Source organism: Astatotilapia calliptera, chromosome 7, assembly GCF_900246225.1.
Source record: "Astatotilapia calliptera chromosome 7, fAstCal1.2, whole genome shotgun sequence".
Lineage (NCBI taxonomy): Eukaryota > Metazoa > Chordata > Actinopteri > Cichliformes > Cichlidae > Astatotilapia > Astatotilapia calliptera.
In genome coordinates this window covers 52491847-52511814 of record NC_039308.1, presented here as the reverse complement: position 1 = coordinate 52511814, position 19968 = coordinate 52491847, and the positions used below count along the sequence as shown (strand labels likewise).

The 19968-nt window shown below is 40.3% G+C and overlaps 3 protein-coding genes across 6 annotated transcripts; 1 reads left to right on the top strand and 2 right to left on the bottom strand.

Annotated features, from left to right (window-relative positions):
* Window positions 1–248: 248 nt before the first annotated feature.
* On the bottom strand, window positions 249–5640 carry edc3 (enhancer of mRNA decapping 3 homolog (S. cerevisiae)). The gene is made up of 7 exons (XM_026175666.1): window positions 5489–5640; window positions 5096–5261; window positions 4774–5000; window positions 4362–4700; window positions 4123–4276; window positions 3506–3723; window positions 249–3388 (listed from the first exon to the last, which is right to left on the bottom strand). The coding sequence occupies exons 2-7, from the start codon at window positions 5257–5259 to the stop codon at window positions 3054–3056; spliced, it is 1437 nt and encodes a 478-aa protein (XP_026031451.1). The 5' UTR covers window positions 5260–5261; window positions 5489–5640; the 3' UTR covers window positions 249–3053.
* A 2093-nt stretch (window positions 5641–7733) lies between these two features.
* LOC113026624 (myosin-10) lies at window positions 7734–14175 on the top strand. 2 transcript variants are annotated; one of them, XM_026175617.1, is made up of 20 exons: window positions 7734–7818; window positions 7884–7992; window positions 8126–8251; window positions 8966–9091; window positions 9372–9476; window positions 9570–9677; window positions 9771–9988; window positions 10101–10350; window positions 10939–11038; window positions 11162–11201; window positions 11303–11360; window positions 11467–11540; window positions 11633–11717; window positions 11806–11881; window positions 11958–12025; window positions 12103–12201; window positions 12683–12787; window positions 12862–13023; window positions 13614–13674; window positions 13969–14175. In XM_026175617.1, exons 1-20 carry the CDS (start codon window positions 7736–7738, stop codon window positions 14154–14156), a joined length of 2241 nt encoding a protein of 746 aa, XP_026031402.1. In that variant the 5' UTR covers window positions 7734–7735; the 3' UTR covers window positions 14157–14175. The 2 variants fall into 2 exon arrangements, with proteins under 2 accessions (XP_026031402.1, XP_026031403.1); XM_026175618.1 differs by lacking the exon at window positions 13614–13674 and having other exon boundaries at window positions 13969–14009.
* A 53-nt stretch (window positions 14176–14228) lies between these two features.
* Window positions 14229–19152, bottom strand: syt18b (synaptotagmin XVIIIb). 3 transcript variants are annotated; one of them, XM_026175674.1, is made up of 5 exons: window positions 18462–19152; window positions 16797–17963; window positions 16505–16659; window positions 15193–15350; window positions 14229–15097 (listed from the first exon to the last, which is right to left on the bottom strand). In XM_026175674.1, the coding sequence occupies exons 1-2, from the start codon at window positions 18604–18606 to the stop codon at window positions 16954–16956; spliced, it is 1155 nt and encodes a 384-aa protein (XP_026031459.1). In that variant the 5' UTR covers window positions 18607–19152; the 3' UTR covers window positions 14229–15097; window positions 15193–15350; window positions 16505–16659; window positions 16797–16953. The 3 variants fall into 3 exon arrangements, with proteins under 3 accessions (XP_026031459.1, XP_026031461.1, XP_026031460.1); XM_026175676.1 differs by having other exon boundaries at window positions 16922–17963; XM_026175675.1 differs by having other exon boundaries at window positions 16942–17963.
* Window positions 19153–19968: the final 816 nt, after the last annotated feature.

Here is a 19968-nt window from a genome sequence, read left to right as displayed (position 1 = left end):
CTGAGCAGCACTTTGCACATGAGGCTTCAAAGGGAACTCACTAAAAAAAACAAATTCTGTGTTGCAAAGTTGCGTGTCTATATATTTCTCGAGTTAATATGCATGTCTGCCCTTAACATTTAAGACATATAAATGATTAAAAAGAAAAGAAAAATGGGGGTGCAGGGGGAGGAGGGAATCCCCATCTGCTGCTGCAAAAAGACTTGCACAAACATATTTCCTGTAAAAAGTCAGACTGATCCAAGTTCTTCGACTGTTCACATTTTATTGATATACAATCCTTTCTTTGTTGCCGTTGATGAGAAAATAGTGTTAAGTACACAAAGTTGTCATTACAGCAGAACAAAAGGGAACCACCATAAAAGTTTTATTCACTGCCCCCTAGTGGCCAAAGACGAACTAAACTCATTTTATTCACATTCAGCAACGCTGGCTGATGACGTTTCCAAGCCAGACTTGTCTCAACAGATGTGACATAACACATGCAGTCAGAGGAATGTTAGCGAAAGGACAAAATACTTAAGTATGAAAGTAACTTTGGGCAAATCGGTACATGAAGTCTGTGCAGATTAATTTACACAAAAGAAACAATTACAATGACTTTCAAAAAAAAAAAAAATCCTCAGATGGTGTGGACTGCTTAAATTTAGCCTTTCTTACACCAATTTCAAAGAATACACAATCCAACTCCAAATAAGGGCACGTTAGAGAACAGCTATGCAGATCCGACACAGATTGGTAACCTCAACGTAATACACTTCTGGACACATTTCACAGCAAATGGTTACATTCATTGCTTGAAAGATCTGAGTAGACATGCCTCCAATCAAGGCATCAAAGGGAAGAAAAAAAAAGCAGCTGCACGTGAACTTCACAGTTTGTGATTTAGTGTATTGTTAAATATCAGCTTAATGTCCTGAAATAAAAGCGTGAACACAAGAATCAAGAATATTTTGTGATTTCCACGATTGCCCAATCCTGCAGTTCTTTTTTTTTTTTTAAGCCAATTTTATTGGTTCCTAGAAAGTATTCAAGTGTGGGACGCTGCATCAGCACAAATGAATTTAAATACATTTGAATCCCACCACACAGAAAGTAACATTTGGTAAAAAAAAAAAAAAAAAAAGATCACTCCAACCTTTTTGGTCGGACTTATTTTTAGCCAAAGTGTCACTTATAATTGTGCCACTTCGGGCTCCGCTTTGACAGACTTCTATTAACTTCTGCATATGAAACATGCAATACTGCAAAAACTTGCCGAAGTTGTGCAATTGCTTTGACCTCATCAAGTCTGCACCAGTTTTGATTGTGTAAAGCAAAGTTGGCTTTTGAATCCAATCTGTACTACCAAGCTAAACAGGCAACAGCAACCCAACATCGCCAAGAATTAGCAGACTTGATAGTTCACTGTGAGAGAATATGGTATCAGTACTTAGTCTGCAGTCTACTGAATATTTTCTCCATAATACAGTAATGGCTGAAAGACAACAGACGCTGTATGAAAAATATATTTAACAAATCTAAACTCTAGTTGGCATTCGATGAAGCAATAAAGATTTTACATGAGTTGTACAAATAGAACTTTGGGCCTTTCAAACAACAGTAAAGCCCTTCATCCCATAACTGTACCAAAGTTTAATAAACTTATTTCCCCTTAAATTATCATGAAAAGGTACGACTGCATCTATTTTACATGCCATGTCTTGTTTCCAGAGCCCTTATCATCACAATATAATTTGCAGAAGAGACAAAAAAGCTGTTGTAATCTGCTGCTCTTGTATTTGAACACCTTGTTATTTAGGACAAATATTACAAGCTTAATTCCCAACAAAGCATTACATAACAGTGACAGAATGTGGCAAAGTACTGCAGGCAGCAATGGAAAGACCAGCGTAAGCTTAACTGTAAGCCGTCAGATCCCAATACGTGTGAAAATTGTTCATGCGTGTAAACCGAGATGAATCTGCGTCTAATCACTGGAGTGCTTTGAAAGAAAGTTAGATTGCCATGACTTTCAGAACTCTCCTATTTTAAATCAGTGATTGTCCTACTCACTTTAAATCTGAACATTAAAGCCCCTTACAGCCATTAAGCTGTCAGCATCTTAATGTGTCAACTTCATGTCTGAACAAGCACACAGTCACACACTCATAAAAGTCCCTGCAGCAATCTAAAACAGACTAACATTTACATATCATACTTTCAACATGGCGCAAGTCTGAATGTATGCAGTCATTATAACAGACAAGTGTGAAGAGGATTATGACTGCACGTCTCCTGCCTTTTGAGAGCTCACAAAAGATAGCCCTAAACAGCAAAAACATGATGTAACATTTTATGCCACTGCATGTATTGTACAATAAGATGAAGCCTATAGTACACTTTTAGATTTTCACAATCCAGAACCAGGAGCTCTGAGTATGTGTGAGGGCTAAAGCAGACGCTCTTCTCTGCAGCACATACACAAAGACAACTAGATGCTGTGTTCTTCGTGACTACAGCACGGAGAACTAAATGTGGTTAGACTTTGTTTGACACAACGCTGACAATGATCTTTGCCACAAGTGCTGTGCACATATTGCAGATATGGTGTGCACGACACCATATTTATGTTTGAACTGACAGCAAGAGAAACTTTAACATAAAAAGTTGAAGAAACCAGCACTGTTCTCCTGTATTCCCTCTTTGAAACGGCTCTAATGTTGCATTCTTTGACACTTTGGTTATCATTATGAATTAACAAGACTTATTAGCAATCTTATTAAACTGCTTGCTATACCCTCCAAAAGTCTGTATTTTCAGAAATGCTTACTTTTTCCCCCCCTATCTCTATCTATATGCACTTAATCCTACTACGCTACTGTAAGATGCATCACCACTGGTCCTTCAGTATGAGGAAAAAGATCTGTTTGCACACACCGAGTTAGAAATTTCACAGATAAACTGGAAAAACAGATCTAACTCTGGAATATAAGGCGCCAAAACCCAAACGGTCATGGAAGGTAAAAGATTTAATCTGTCAACATGACGTGAGATGTCGACCATCTGACCCGTTATGCCGAGTGCAAGGGGATGACAAATTTGCAGCCAAAGGGAGAATGGTATTTGATTCCCACTTCCTGGAACACCTGGCGAGGAATTCCTATGTCACACAGGTAGACCCTGCCAGCCCCTTCAGCTAAGGGGAGTGGAAGGCAAAGTGAGAGGGACCATTTGGCTTCAACTGCCTGCCCCTGGCCGCTAGCAGGGGGATCTAAGCTTAGCACTGGTGCTCTGTTCTGATTCGCCCAGTCTGCAGCCGCCCAGTACCAAGGCTGATCCATCAGGAATGTGTTCTCATGACAGTCCAGACAGTTAATGATTAGATCCACAGGGGTGTCAGGGAGGTCTGTGGAGCCACAGAGAAAAAAGAAGAATGTCAAGGTATTTAGCAACGCTTTTGTTTTTAATGAAGCCAACAGTATTTGGAGGGGGAGAGATCAATAAAGCCACAAAACAAACCTACCTTTGATACTGGACACCTGTTTGCCACCAGTTTTGTTGAAGAGGGTGACCTCGCTGGTCACGGCGTCATGCATTTTGACAAAGTTTGGCAGAAACAGGACGACCTCCACTTCGTGATTGGCCAGGTGGCGACCGCAGCTGATGCCCTGAGCTCCCTGAACATGAGGGCCACACAGCAGTGCCACCGTGGGATGCTGGTGCAAATTCTTCGGGGTGAATCTGGAAGAAGCAGGAATAGCAAAGGTTTTATTTAGTACTTTAGAAGAACAAAATGACTAGGTTAATTAGTGTTGATGCGACAAATATGAAATAAATAGAAACAAGAGAGAAACTTAGAAAAAAATAAGTACTCTGAGAGCACAAACCTCCACCAAAGCAGCTCACTCTCTGGGGAGTATTTACTTTCTAGGGAATAGTATTGCATTTTGTATATATTCATTTTGGGGTTTTTACAGTTGTTTTCACTGCACTAAAAACTTCTTAAAGTATATTTAAAAAGAACAAAGTGAAACTGAAACCCATTTTAACTATAATGTGATATTTAGAATCCCCATATATTAGTATCATTTCCTAAATGTTGCCAGTTCAACAAAAGGCACATTTTAGATAATTGCTTACCTGTTTGGCCCCCCTAGTAATGTAAGTGCCATCTGACTGGCACACACTCCAGTCATTTCCAGTCTCCTCTCCAGTGAAAGACCATGGCGCTCAGCAACAGACAACAGACGCTTGTGCAGTTCGTAGGTTATACTTGGTACAACAAGTCCAGAGTCTGTGGAAAGTAAAGCAAACATCAATAAGGCTTAAATTGATTTACCTGCATCTCCACTTCATTCATTCCAATATAAAACACTTGCCGGTGCAGTATTCTTTGGCCCCAGGCTGCGGTACAGTAATCTGTCTGTACACAACAGGTTTGGCCTCCAGGATGTTCTCATCATGCCGGTACCGAGTAGGAGTCTGCTCCTGAGGTGTGCCACGTGACCTCACACCATTACGACGCTCCGATATGTCAATCTCTGAGAAAACTGCTGCTTTGTCAAAAAGAGCCAGGTTTCCTTCAAAATCAAAGTCTGTGTCCAGGAAATCATCCACGCCGTCGCCAAAACACTCATCATCTCTCTGCTTCATCTGGCCATTCTTCACCCCATTCTTCTTCGGCGTCACTTGATTTACCCCTCGATTACTGGCTGACCCTGAGGGGATGATAAATATATAGTTAACCACTTTGCCACAGATTTTTAGTGAATTTAACAGCATTGCACTTACAGGAGTTATGTCTTCGACGGAATCCTTTAGGCTGGCCAGGTATGTCCAGATGACGCTCTCCATAACTTTTAGAGCAGTGCTGTGGAGAGTTCAGTTTCTCCACAGATCTAGGGTCACCCTTTGGGACTGCAACCGGTGCGCTGGTTACCTTTGCAGGTGCAGCAGAGGTAGTCCGACTATTGTCATTTCTAAAATCTAAAATCTTTAGGTCTTTTATGTCAATGGCACTGGGAAAAAAAATATGAGTCAGAATGACGTAAAATAACAAAACCGATGAGCTAAAAAGTTGACAATGAGCTAACATTTAGTAGCACAGACTTACCTGAATGTGACCTCTGGCACGGGACACTTGACTCCATTGTGGAAAGGCTGTCTTAAGGAGATGGTTTGGCTGGACTGGTCCACAGATGATACTTCTCCCTGGTAGACTCCCAGCGTTGGTCCACAGTTAATTGACACCAAACTACCCAACCAATCCGCGGCCATTTCTGCAGCACGTGTTATTAAGAAAGAAAATATTAATTATGTAGCATTATTGTCAGAGAAGATTTCTAGAGACAGGAATCATCCTGTTAGCTAACTTTGTGACCAGGACATCAGAAATACTAGTCGTTCGGTTTTACTAGAGAGTCGTGACTAGCTTAGCCACGGCCTGCTATCAACCTTAGCTAAGTTTATATGAAGGTAATATCGCCTTGAAAAAAAAATTGTTTACCTTTTTGGAGTTACGGTGATGAAGAGCCTCCTGAACAATACAACTCAATAAACTGCGATATTAAGTGCTCATAAGAAAACTGTTTCTTCTTCAACTATTAGCTTCTTAGCTTTTTGAATGGAGCAAGCTTTCACGGTTTATACCACTTCCTGTTTCCGGAAGAAGTACCTTTTCGAAATAAGAGCCGAAGCTTAACAATTTTTTGCCAGACAGCTGGAAATCTGTGGTGTATAACCTCACTTCTAGATTTTCAGTTGAAACAAATATTTTAAAACAAGCAAACAAAGACGTATATACATTTTTATCCATTTGTGTATTTTGTTCCCATAATTGTTGTGGTATTGATAGAAGAACTGCAATTTTAAAAATGTGTAACTGAGAAAATGAAGGTCATAATTTTAAACAAACATGTACCGAGTACTTCTTTGTACAAAATACAGATGTCATGATGTCTGACTTCTCATGAGTCAGAAATGGTGTGATTAGTGTCTCAGCTGGTGTGATCCCATCTCAGCATGGGTTCTAGTACCTACTTGCAAATGGCAAACCACTAATTCAAATAGATTTGGTTAGTAGAATATTGAGTCATTAAATATTTGTTGCTGGTGGAAAAATTTTCATTAACAGAGCAGTGCTTCTGAATAATGGTCTGACTTGCTAACGCAGAGAAACAAATTTGGATTTTGCCACTTGTGTGCAATATTTCACACTGATTTATAGAACTGCCCAAAGATTATCCATCATGTTGCTCCCTGAAGTTTAAATACAGAAAGAAAGAAAAAAACAATCATATCAAGCATTGTTTTCTCTTTTTGTGCTTAGAGCGATCACAGTCAATCATTTACTGTTACGCATAATTAATCAAGGACAAGCTGGTCGTTTGGGAGATGCTCCTGACAACTCGTGTCAACAAACAAGTAAGTCAGCAGGCAAAGTGAGCTCATGCAGAGGCTATCCCAGGAGTGTTATCCGTGACACACTCACCCAACAGAGTCCTGTGTGCAGAGGCTGTCATGGATACACGCGCTAAAGGGCTATATGCTGAAAAAGGTGTTATCAAAGCTGCGTGATACTCCATGAGATGAAATGAGCATCCTCAGTGCACAAGAGAGGGTTTCTTCATCAAGGTAAGAGAAAGTGTCATTTAGTGCACTGCAGAAGTCAGTTTAAATTTCACCATGCACATCTGTTCTTATCTCTCATGATACAGTTGATGACATGGTATACATGCATTTAGATATGGAGACTGGTGTGAAAAACACATGAAGAACAACGACCACTGAATTATCTAAATTTCATAAACACGCCGTAACAACCCCAAAGTGTTAAAACCAGATGATGATCATGAAGTAAGCAATTCAAATATCAAGACACATGATCTATGAATAGCCACAACACGTTGAGCTGTCATCTTTGTGTGAAAATCTGTCTTTGACACGTGGGCAGACGTGTGGAGTGTAACATCTCCCAAACAGAGAGGAGCATTAACTTGGATAGGAAGACGCTACAGGATGTTTAGGGGTTCAAGCCCATTTTCTTCCGCAGACCTGGATATGTGGGACACCAAATCTCGCTTTACAGGCCAGGCAAGATCAAGATATCATTTTATATTTCTGAACTTGAATAATCAGAAGGTAATTATTTAAAAGAAAATGCTTCCCGCTCCTCTTTTTAGACATCAGCATGGTGTGGTGTGGCATCTGTATCAGGATCAGGCTTTCTGTCCAAAGTCAGCACAAGGTTGGGGGAATATTATATAGAGACATGAGTTTTCAGTGAGGTTGGTATATGGCTAATTTATGTGTTTCTGAACATCGAGCAGTGCTGGTGGCTCCAGGCAAAATGACCCAGGTCTAAGGAGGTGGCAATCATTGTCCCATCTGGGGCCTGAGAGTCCCACACGATCATTAGGGGCTGAGTTAAGGGCTGCCCGGGATGGAAGTAGCTTCAGACAAACAGAAGTGGTGCACTGGCTGCAGGAGGCTCACGAGCGACTTGAGTCTCAACTGGACTGGCTGAAGACCAGAGACATGCTGAGCTACAACGCAACTATTGCACAGCTGCCTGGCAGGGCAAGTTGATTGAAATGTCTAAGACCAAATGCCTTATTTGTTTTGAGTGTGTTGATTTTTTCATTCTCTTTAGCTGTTTTGGATTGATTGCTACTCTGGATAAGTATTTGGTTTGTCTTGCACACAGCATCCTCTCACCACGTAATAATGTGTCCCATAGCAGCTACCACAAATGATGAAGGGCCTCGAGGATGAGAAGAAGGCTGCTGTATCAGCTGAAAATGAAAAAAGCAGACAGTGCAGAGAACTCTGTGAAAAGTAAGTCCAGGAAAAAAATATTTAATAATTTAAGAAAAAATTCTCACATGATATTTGCTTACAAGGGTCTTAAATCTGGAGAAGGATTTGTTACATATGAGGTCTGCTCTGGACAGAGGAAGCATCGATCAATCAACCGAGAGAGCTCCGGGCTCGCTCAACAGAACATTACCAGTGAGTCAAGAAGGTCTTAACAGACAGATGTTGAAGTCATTGGATTATTATAAAAGATTCACGCTAAACAAGGTGTGACTCCTTGTTCACCTTTGCTAAATGACACTTTTTCTAAAAAATGGTTTTAATCCAGGAGAAGCAGAAAGTTGACACAGAGATGCTGGAGTTGAGAGAGGCTCTGAAAGAGGCTGAGACTAAGGCAAAGATACTAGAAGAAGAGCGTAACAAGGCACTCCAACAGCTTCAAGCGTCTATTGAGGTGAATTTAAAAATATTACAATTTAACACAATGCTACAATCAAATGTCATATATTGTATTGCTCCGTTTTGTTTCACCAAATGATATCTGACTGTGTGGAACTTTTGGGGTTTTTTCTTGGGGTTTGATTCCAAGGGATCCTTTGGGTCTTGTGGATTGTGGGGTCCATCCTCTGTTGGATGGGCTTGTTTCAGTGGGTACTGGGGAAGATTGGAAGCCAGGCAGGGTGTGGTTGGAGCAATGGGTTCAGGGTGTGGTATCAGGGGAGACTGACCAAAATTCTGCATCCCCTAATTGAGCAGGATGCCGGAACAGAGTGAGCTGTGCTGCACTGCAACAAGGTATCTGGAAAGCTGCACAATCAGAAAAAGTTCACTTGTCTGGCCACACTGTGTGCATTGGGCCCTTTTCTGTTACATCAAGTGAACATGGACTTGTTCTGACTTGTTTTTGTGGTGTGGCACTCACACTGTCCTGTCGGAGGAGTTCGCTGCTGATGGGGAGTGCTGTAAAGGAGGTTCTTTGTGTGCACCGTCATATTTAGATGAGTGTTTTGTGTGAAAATACCTTCCCTAAGAATCATCAGCGGTTGATGGTTTCGTGTTATCGCAGATAGTTTTGTATAAGTGACATGAAAGTGTGTTGTGTGTCATGCATCAGTGGTGTTGCTATTTTCATCTCTTCAGTGTGCGCTCTGTTTCTGTGCACACCCAGATGCAGAGGACGCTGTTGAGTCAAATAGAGGAGACGCACAAGAAGCTCAGCCACACTGCACAGGATCATTCTGAACTGCAGAAAGAGCTGACCGAAGCCAACAACAAGATCAGCCAAGCATGCCTGGTCAGTTTGCCAGAATTCAGTATTTCATTGCACATCCACACTCATAAGCCTGATAAAGCTGACAATAAACAAAATTTGTTTTGACCAGTTAACATTGTATAGTTTGTGCTCCGGAGAAAAGAGATGTGATCCATTTTAAATGACAAATGTTTCATGATGTTAGCAAATTGTTTTTTTTTTTAAACTTCCTTCAATGCGCAATCAAAGTCCCATAAGTCCAGTTTTTACAACACACATGATCAAAATTAATTTAAAACATTATCTTCCTAATTTTGCTCAGGAAAAAGCCATCTTATCAACTCAAGTGTTGAAGTTGGAGGACAATATAAAAGAAATAAAGTCCAAACTGACTGAGGCTCTGTGTGACAAAGATCACCTGATACAGGTATTGTTTTTAACTGTGATGTGAGTGTAATCCACAGCATAGATCAAAGCACTGTGATTTATAACTACATCTTGGTTTTCGGGTGCGTTACAGGAGAAGACAAATCTTCTCCACAGGGTTCAAGTCCTGGAGATGCAGACTCACAACAAACAGCAGCAGAAAGATGTTGTGGTGAAGGAAGACTCAAAGGCTCTCAGAGAGGTTGTAAAAGCTTTTGAGGAGCTATTCTTTCAATAAGTTTTAGTTGGGAGGAGGGTTCTTAATTGAAGTATTGCCTTCCTGTAATTGCACCAGGAAAATGAAAAAATAAGAGGAGAGCTTGAAATGATCAAGAAGAGGCTGGAGATATCACACCACGAGCTACAGGAGCTGACAGATGAGAAAATCATAAACACCAAACAGGTCACCGATCTGGAGGTGCAGTGCTCTCAGCTGATCAGAGAAAAAGAGGAACTGCAGAGTGAAATTAAAGGCAGACGAGAAGAAATGCAGGAAAAGTGCTGTGAGCACAGGTGAGATGGAGATCACACATATTATTTAATATGAGAAGATGCTTCTTTATTCGTTATTGACTATGCAGCGCAGTACAATTCTCTTTACATAAACGTCAAACTATTTCTTCAGGGAATCTGTGGAAGTCTTGGAACTAGAATACCAGAAACTGAGGAATCAGTGTCTGCGTTTGGAGGGTGAGGTGTTTGAGAAGGAAAAGCGGGAGGAAGAGTATCGCAAACAAGATGTGGTAAAGGTCCAGACCATCGAGGAACTGAAGGCTGTGGCCTCACATTGGACAGAGAAATGGCAAAAAGTGGCTTTGACCCTGCAGTCTACACAAGAGGAGTTAGAGGAGTTAAAGAAGAACTCAAGAAATAAAGTAAGAACATCCTTTTACCATGCTCTTAAAGACATCAAGTATATCTCATATACTGCTTCTCCCAAATAATCATTTTCAGACACTACTACTGTACTAAAGTCTTTTCCCAGTGTATGAGACCTTGATATTTTCCATAGGCACTTGGATAAGTTCCTGGACCATGACTAACTTCCAGGCTAACATGTCATGTCTCACAATCACACATGTCTGGAATAAGTGCAAAGAAAGTTTTCCTCTTGGGCAGATGAATGTAAACACCGCCTTCTGATGTCAGAACACACTTAATTCTGTGCAGTGGAAGATCCAAGTGAAGTATAAGTAAACAAAATCATTTTGTTTACTTATACGTCACACTATTTTTGTGAAGGGAGATCATTTTTAATAAGTGCATTTATCCAAGTGTTTATAATAAAATACTGCTGAGGCTAAAAAAGGAATTGCCATGTATAACAAACATCAAACATTTTGATAATATTTTTCCAGTTAGAGAAAAAAGATCTAAATCCGAAGCAGCACAAAGAGGGCAGTGTGCCTCTGAATAGAAACCTGTAGCTGTAGATGATATAACTGAACACCTGTAACATTCAGGGAGGATGTGACTCGCTGCTCAGGGATGAGCTTGAAAAGCTGGAGCTGGAAAGGAGCAGGAGCCAGGCACGTCTTCATAGAGATAAGGACGAAGGTAAAGGTGAGCTCACTTCTGAATAATCTGTGTCAAGTGAAAATATTCCAGACAAGAATACAGATCAGGTATTTTGCAGTTATCCAGTATTAAATAATTCTCTGACACAAGGGGGCGTTGTATTTGCAGGTGAAGGGGGCCAGATTCCAGACAAAGGGACAGAGACATGGTAAGTAGATTTTGATGAGATTTTCATTTTCAAAACACAATGTCAGGAAAGTGCTTGAAATGAAATTTTGTGAGCTTCATCATAACTGTTTTTTTTTCCAGCTTATCAGAATCCTCTTTGTTATGGGACTCTGAGAGCCACCCAAACAAATTCCTTCAGGTAACAAAATATTCCTGCCTCACTTATGTGCATTTTTGACACCTTAATGGAAGGTGAGGGGAACTGTGACGAGAAGATGATGTTGTCTTTCGTAATTTACGTACAGGTCAGCATCCAAAGCAGTGAGGTTCAAAGGCTGAAGCAAAAACTTGCAGACAAAGAGAATGAACTGAGCGAAAAGTACGCTTTCTTACTTCTTAAACTTATGTGTGACGTATTGTTGTAGACTCTGAAAATGACTGTGTAACAGATGAGTATGTGCACTGTCTTAGAGAACATGCTTTAAAGACTCTAGAAAGGCTGAGAGAGATGGAAAAAAATGAGGCTAAAATCAAGATTTCTGCCCTGGAGCTCAAGGTAGTGTCACTACAACCTGATCATACTATAAATCAACACATTTAACCACTCATAACCCGAAGGGTATGTTCTTATCTCCTCCCCTTAGCTCATGAAAAAGCTTCCTGAAGATGGCCAAGATCAGGGAAGCATTCTAACAGACATCTTCATTCGTGACTCAGAGGGTATGAGCCGGCCTGCCAGGATTCAATGCACTGATTTACCTTGCTGAGTTCTGAAACGACTTCCTGATGTTTTCAGAGATTCCAGGGAAGGTGAACCAAATCCTCCCAAGCTCGAAGCTTCAAACCCAGAGGCAGTTTTATGAGGTCAAGTCCATAAATGGAATGTACTATAAGCCACCTGTCTTTGTAAATGTAACAAATGAGGCAAATCTTGCCCACAGGTTGAAGATGGGAAACCTTCTGTCCAAGGCCAAAGGGGCAAAACAGTCTGTCCGCTTAATGTAGACACAGAGCAGCAAAGGAGACTGGTTACTGAGCAGGTAGTGTATGATTCTGGTCCTGATCCAAGTTAGCACTATGGCTCCAGAGTGGCAATGTTAATCAGTCTACTTATTAACCTTTCACTGAAATACAATCTTATTTATATGAATTGGTAGGGGAGCCGTAGGATTTTGCAGAGAATTTCAGGATAAAGCCTGCAACAAGTTTGGACTTGTGGTTGTCGGTGAAACATCCCAATAAATTTTAAATCAGATGCTAATATGATTACTATATCAAGTACTTAATTTAATAAACAACAACAGTATTACCTGCAGCTTCAGCTACATAATGATGGCCAGCAGGTTAAAACATTAAACAAAGTTATACAAAGTTTGTACATTCTAACTAGTGTTAGCATGTTAGCATGTTGATAGCGCTAGTCCCAGCATTCAGGGAGTTGCTAGTGTGGCCAGTTTTGTTTTACACCTGCAGTAGGTTACAACAAGCCTGAGTAACTGCTATTTTCTATTACATCTGTAGTTAAAGAGTTTATTTAAAGAACGAGAGGGAAAGGAGGCCCAGCAGGGTGACAGCAATGGAGCCTCTTCACCTCAAGACTGGACACCCACAGTTAAACTTGTTAGGGTAAGAAGCCTCAGCCATATAAAGCTGAAAAACACAATGATCCTGGCCAAAAAGTGTTTGTGACTTTCTCTCAGGCTGCAGTGGACAGGAGAAACTGGCAACAAGCCTCGGGTTTGATGCCAGTGTTCGAGGAGGATGAAGAGGAGATTAACGGCTGTCCAGCAGAGGAGGAGGAGGAGGAGGGAGAGGCAGGAGAGGAGACCCATGATGAAAGCCTCCTTGATCAGAAACAGCAGGTTATTAAACTTAATGTTCAGCTGCAGAAAGCATTACCAAGTTCAAAAATTTATAAAATCCAACTAAAAGAATAAAAAGAATATACAGTATATATATTGTAGGGATATATATCATCGGCAACTGATTCGACTTAATATCTTTAGTGGCATTATCGTGACACGCAGATTATACTGTGAAATTCTGAACCGCCCTCACTTTCATTACATATATACACGCATATGTGCAGAGAGCACTAATCCCAGCTTCTACTTTAATCAAAGAGCAGGGCTGTCGTTCTGACTGCATAGCTGCTTAAATGGTACGTGGAAAAAACATTTCTGCTATAATCTCAAATATGACTCCTTGTACTTGGTAAATAATCGGATATAAAGCAAAGGAGTTAACCATTCAGTAGAAACACAGTGAAGTCAACCATGAAAGGATAGGAATGAGTTACAGTGTTTTTCCATGTGAAGATCTTTGACCAACTTTTCTGAACATTTTTTAGAAAAAGGATTAAAATCATAAAATAGCGCATTAATATGGCCAATGCACACCTGCAAGAGGAAACATGAAGCCAGAGGTTTGAAACTGTTCCTCTCCTCATCAGATCTCAGCTATGACTGCAGAAATCAACAATCTGAAGGCAAAAAATGACAGTCTGCTGCAAGGTGAAGCTGTGCTAGGATCAGTGTAATGAGTAGTGTAGAAACGTGTCTGCATGGCTGTGTTGTGTTTCAAGTCTTAGGATGTACTCATCCCAAACAGGGACATGTCCACAAATGTCCATGAAGTTGTTTTTTTTTTTTTTAAACAGGCACAAAAATGGTCATTGGTGGAGAAGTCTCTAGTTTAAATGAATTCACCTTCTGATTCTATGTTTGAGTTCTTTCTGTTTTTCTAGTCTGTTTGTTGGATTTGAAGTTTGGAAATTTAAATTTTCTCCGTCTTTTCTTTTTGTCAAGCCTTAAGGTCAAAGAGGTCAATCTGGGACCGTAGCCCCCCCAAAAAGCTCTCAGATAAGTCTTCTCAGTGTTCAGATGAATATGGCCCAGAGTGGAAGAGGACACTTCCCCTTTATCCTGATGGAATATTCCTGGCTGAGCTTGTACACATCTGTAGCCCTGATGAAGAGGAGGGAGAGGTTAAATGACGTATTTGTGAAGACTCCAACCAGCTTTATTCCTGATGCTTCACAGAAAATGATTGTTCCATTCAAATATTTTATTGTATCGTTGTTACAGAAAATCATTAAGCGAAACCATAACAACAATAATTTTAGCATTTTTAGCTGATAAAATCCGGCAGAAAGATTTTTAGTGACAAGGACCAAATACATCTGTATTGTAAAGACTATAGTGTTCAGTTAAAACGTTTTGGGTATAGAAACCAAATGGATACAAGACTGCACAATTAAAAGGTTTATTCTGGGCTTTGCTTTACAGAAACGTACACTAAAAGCAACTTTCTACATTTTGCATAGAAGAATGTAGTGACTGATATGCTGAAATAAGGCCATGTTGAAAGAACTGATTTCTCAGAGTTTCACTGAACACAGGCATTTCATATACCTAAACAACAATTCAGTCAGACAACTCCAGGATACAGAGTTTGGCTGCAAGCTCATCACTCCTTTCAAACATCTGTCAGAGCCGATGAGTTAATAACACCTCCTTAAATCCCCATTTTGACAGTGAGGTGGTGGAGGAACTGAAACAGCAGCAGTGCTGGGGGGCAGCTCCACTGGGATGCCATAGATGGAAATTTTTGAAGTCCAAGTAAGCTGCCAGATTAGGAGGGTGTGTATCATCTTGAGTGTAGACAGCACCTTGAGGTGAACTAGATCACAGGTTGACTCTATCCATACGCGCTTCATGTCTGACCGTTTTTGTTGCCCAAAGAGCTCAACAGTAAATCCGCTCCATTGGTCATCAAACAGCCTTATTCTATTGCGGTTTCAGGTTGAATAGTGTGCCATCGTGCCTGCTCCACATGCTGGCTGCACATGTCTCTCCAATGAGCACGTCCTGCATCTGCAACCTCTGCTCCAACGAAGACTCGGCCAACAACTCTGGCTTCTGAAAGGACTGCATTCTGCCACATTAGACAAGAGAGGGGATGCTGAATTGTGCTGCATTTATTATAACGGAAAAATAAAACTATTGCCGTGGTATATGATGATTAATGACCTGGTTTATTACAAATTCAAGCATGAGGGGCAGCTGACTGATGTCTCCTGGAGGCAGGTCAAACAGGAAAGAAGTGTTCCACACAGTACAGGACCCTGCTTTAGTCTCTCTGCTGCTCATCAAAACTCCCTCGTGGTGCAGATTGATCACCTGGTAGTCTATATGCATATACACAAACACAATGTGTCTAACTTTCGTTAAGTACTAGCAGATTTTTAGACGATTTAGATCTTAAATAAAGCATAGAGTGAAAGTGTTCAAAAAGAGTGAAATACATTTTTTAAATTTAGATGTTTAGCTGGAATTTACACTGCACTTGCACCACATTTATCTTTGCATATACAGTATATAAGGGTTATTCACTATACTGCCTCTTATTATTCACGAACAAGTACTTTCAGGTTCTGAGATAAAATAAATAGATTATCTGAGTCATGCTTATGTGACATATTGTGCAGGAAACTGATATCATGAAATCACTTGGATCTATATACAGGATGAGTTTGCATGCAATAGAAAAATAAAAAAATAATGCCTTGACAGACTAATGCATACAAAGATTAGACCTGACAGATCAGAGCACCAGTGGAGATTGGAATGTTTCCTGAGGATTGTGAATAGCGAAGGATTAAACCACAATGTCATTAAAAAAGGGATGATCTCCTGATGCATTCTGGTCCTGTAAGACATCATTTAATCCCTTAAACATTAAAAGCAAACATAGGGAATTACTTTACCTCTGCCCCTGAAAGAAAAAAGTTAGTTCTACCCATATATATATATATATATATATATATATATATATATATATATATATATATATATATATATATATATATATATATATATATATATATATATATATATCAGAATCAGAATCAGAATACTTTATTGATCCCTGGGGGAAATTATTTTTTTGTTACAGTGCTCCATTTTAAACCAACATTAAGACAAGACAGACAATACGCTAACTAAGAATAGTACAATATATACATATATATATACATACATACATACTTAAGTCACTTATAAATAAATATTTGGAAAAGAAACACGTGTAGTTGTAGCAGCAAACAGTGTGTTAAGTGGATGCGTTGTATGTATGTATATATATGTATATATATATATATATATATATATATATATATATATATATATATATATATATATATATATATATATATATATATTATATATATATATATATATATATATATATATAATACATCTGTCTATCTATTATGCCCTTATAGCATTCTGAAATCACATACGCATTTTATCGAGTTTAAGTGACACCAAACTCTGGTTTTACCTGCTGCCACTGATGTAGAAACAAGGCTGTCTAGATTATCAGCTCTGAGGACCGTGACTTTAACAGAGTGCGACAGTCTGATAATGAAGCAAAATGAAGATCTGTGGAGGACAGCTAAGCCCCTTACACATCAGTGCATCCTGAGAGGTCAGACTCTGCAATCAAAGGGCAAAAGTTCAAAGAGCAAAGAGGGCATTCCTAATTGGCAGGAATTGCAACTTGAACATTTAGCTCTGTCATACACAGCAATGAATAAATAAAACTACAGAAAAAAATCTGGAAATTTGTTTACATTTTCTTCCATCTTGTTATTGTTCCAGGATTTAAGTTCAGAGGTCTAAAATGTGTACCCGAAAGGTTCCTAATCAATCATTCAAGTTGCTTTTACCTCCAAGTACGGACATTTAAACCACTCACAGGTGTATAACCTTCGCTACCTTTTTTATTTTCTATTTGCTTCGATTGAGTTCTTTTGTTAAGTGAAGTGGCGTCTGTGGTGTCCAGTCTCTTCCTGCACACTCGGCTTCCAGTTCACCCAGAGAACTGCGTCTGGGGCTCACTGGTTCTCGTGCATTCACAGCTACCTTCAGTACACACCTTTGGAGCTCCTCCACAGAGCTCACCTTAAAAATTAGCACCAGGCTGTGGGCTTCAGAGCTGGAGCTGCTCTGCACAGCGGCTTTCATAGGAAAGGGGCAGAGAGGTGGTAGGCTGCCCTGCACAGACACATCTTCCAGCCTGTGAGGCGTCCCACTGAGGCTGAGGACAGTGACTGTCAGGGTTTGCTGCCCTGGAGAGAAGGCCATAGTGAAGTGGAGGCAGGGTTTTGGTGATATTGGATGTTGGCAGCTTGCACTGGAGCCATAGCTTAGTGGGGCCAATGGGATAGGTTTTTCTTTTGTAGAAGGAGAGCCAGCACTGGGTCTGGTGAGTCTAGTGTGCTCATTATAAGATATGTCTTCCCCAGTTACAGTGCAGCGTCGCTGCAGGGCCTTGCGTGTTTTGGCCAGTAGTCCCAGTTTGGGAAAGGAAGGCAGCGAGCTATGACTCTGGTCTAATGGTTTATAAAGGGGTGATGAAAGCAGAGGTGTGCTGAGGCGGCGCAGGGAAAAATAAGACTTTGGAGGCTCCTTTTGTTCACAGGAAGTTTGATTTGAAAATGCCAGAGAGCCAAATTCACCCTCTGAAGTAGCAGCGCTGCTAAAAGTGGACGGGTACTCCAGCACTTCTTCATCCAGCTCAGCAAACTGCTGCTTGGATGCTGATGCTGTTGCTCCTGCTGAGGGAGAAGGTGAGGTCTGAGCAAAGGACACAGGTTCAGCAGGAGCTGGTGCTGATGTCGCAGGAGCTTTGTCTTTCACTCGAGAAACTTTACTTTTCCACAAGCACAGAAGGCATCCCAGGACCAAACACAGACAAAAGGTGATCAGCCCAACCAGAAGAAGAATCTGGAGATGAACTGTAGAAGCAACAAGGGATAATAAGGTCAGGTGGCAGAAGTAATTCATCTCAGTCAACTCTGGGATTACATAATGCAGTTAATGTAGTATTTTGGGCCATGTGCTGGAAGATATTAGCATATTACTAAATGACTGGTTCAAATTTTGTCAGAGCTTTCTTAAAATATACACATAAAAACTGAACAATATATTAATAAATATGCCATTCCTAATATGATTGGGTAGCCAAGTTTACAGCCCTTAATTTGTGGAGATATGCATCACTAAAGTAGGTTTCTAAATGAGTAAAAATGATGTAATTATCAAAGAGATTTAGCAACACAAAATGTACCAAAAACACAAACACTGGAAAGAAACATTTGATGTTATTCTAGCTTTGCTTTATCTATGAAAACAACAGAATCACATCCGTTATGGACCAGGGAGCTCTTTCATCAGCATGTATATGGTAATAGCATGTGGCGATGTGGTTATTGTTTTGGACTCGGATACCGTACCTTCTAACTGTTTGGTGAACAGGACCTGAACCAGAAGCCAGAAGAACAGAATGACCATGATGCCCTCGATCATGCCCTTGCAGCAGAAAAGCAGCACAGACTGCCACAGAGGCTGACCGGGGTACTCCTCATCATGATAAGGCATGGTGCCAGCAGTAGAGCCTACTAAGAAATCCACAAGCAGAAGCCCAAATGTCCAAGTAAAGAAGATCGTTTGCTCGACTGATGAAAACACATTTAGATTTTTAGTCCAAAACAAAGCCAAACAACGTTATTTTAGACTATCAAGTAAAGGAAAAAAAGGCACAAAAACATTTGCACTTGCCTTCATAAAAACATTACTGTAAATTTAAAAAAAATTATAACTGGTTTAATTTAAAGTTTCTTCTCTCCACCTGTAGATCTATTTCTCGGTTGGGAGTCAGAAAATCATCCTTCTGTCCAAACTCTCTGCATACCGTATATTCCAGCCTGCATCCCTGGATAGTGATAACCTCATTTGCAAAGTGACTTACACACTATTATTCCTGCCTGGTGGGCGGGGACCGTGGGCGGAGAGAGCCGTCATAATACCTCCGCAGCATCTTTCCTCTTCAGTGTTCCAGATGTAAATCCAGCATTTTCACTATAGCATAACTATCCTAACCAGTAAATCCTGTAACCCTCCCCCCAACACACACACACACACCACCACCACCACGCTCCTTTGACCCATGAATTTGTTTTTTTTAATTATTTTTTATTTATTACTGTCATGATAGGTCTGCTACAGAGTTAAGCAAGTAAAGCTCACTCTGTAGGTTCTTTTCCATATTCACAACGTGATGTGTAGATTTTTACACATCACAGTAAGCTTAGAAGTTTTTTTTCTTTATGTCTCTATGACAGAAGCCAAACTGCAGGGACTGAAAAAAGTAATTAAATTTACACTTACATTTGTTTTTTCCCCCTCTTGCTACACAGTTCGGGTTCCAAGTTAAAGACATCAGAAACAGCTTGGCATACTGACAGATGTGCATCTTTGCTTGTTCACAACACCCCTGAACATGGATTAGTGTATGTGTGTCATGTGTAGGCGAGGAAATACTACCCCCATCTGGCCAATCGAGAACTTATTCTTGAATTTTTGGATCCAACTTTCCAGTGATGGAAAGGAGCTGCTGTTCAGCTATTTTAATTAAATAAAGGCAGCTGTATCGCACAATTATAATGAGCCAGTTGAGATATCCAGAGTAAAAGTACAAAACTGGCCCCTGTGCACGGCACGCCATCGCCGATTCTAACATACAAGGGTCTTTTTTCAGATCAGCTGGCGATGTTAAATGTTGTTTGGCTTTCTGATGATGGCATGGATGTTTCCAGTGGACTCATTACCTGATCGATAGTATGCACATGTGAGAGGAGGAATCCCTAATTGGCTGAATCTTATTCAGTGTGTATATCTGTGCAAATGTGCATGAACACTGCTCCTTTGTAGCTGACAAAGGTCACACAGACTGAAACTGAA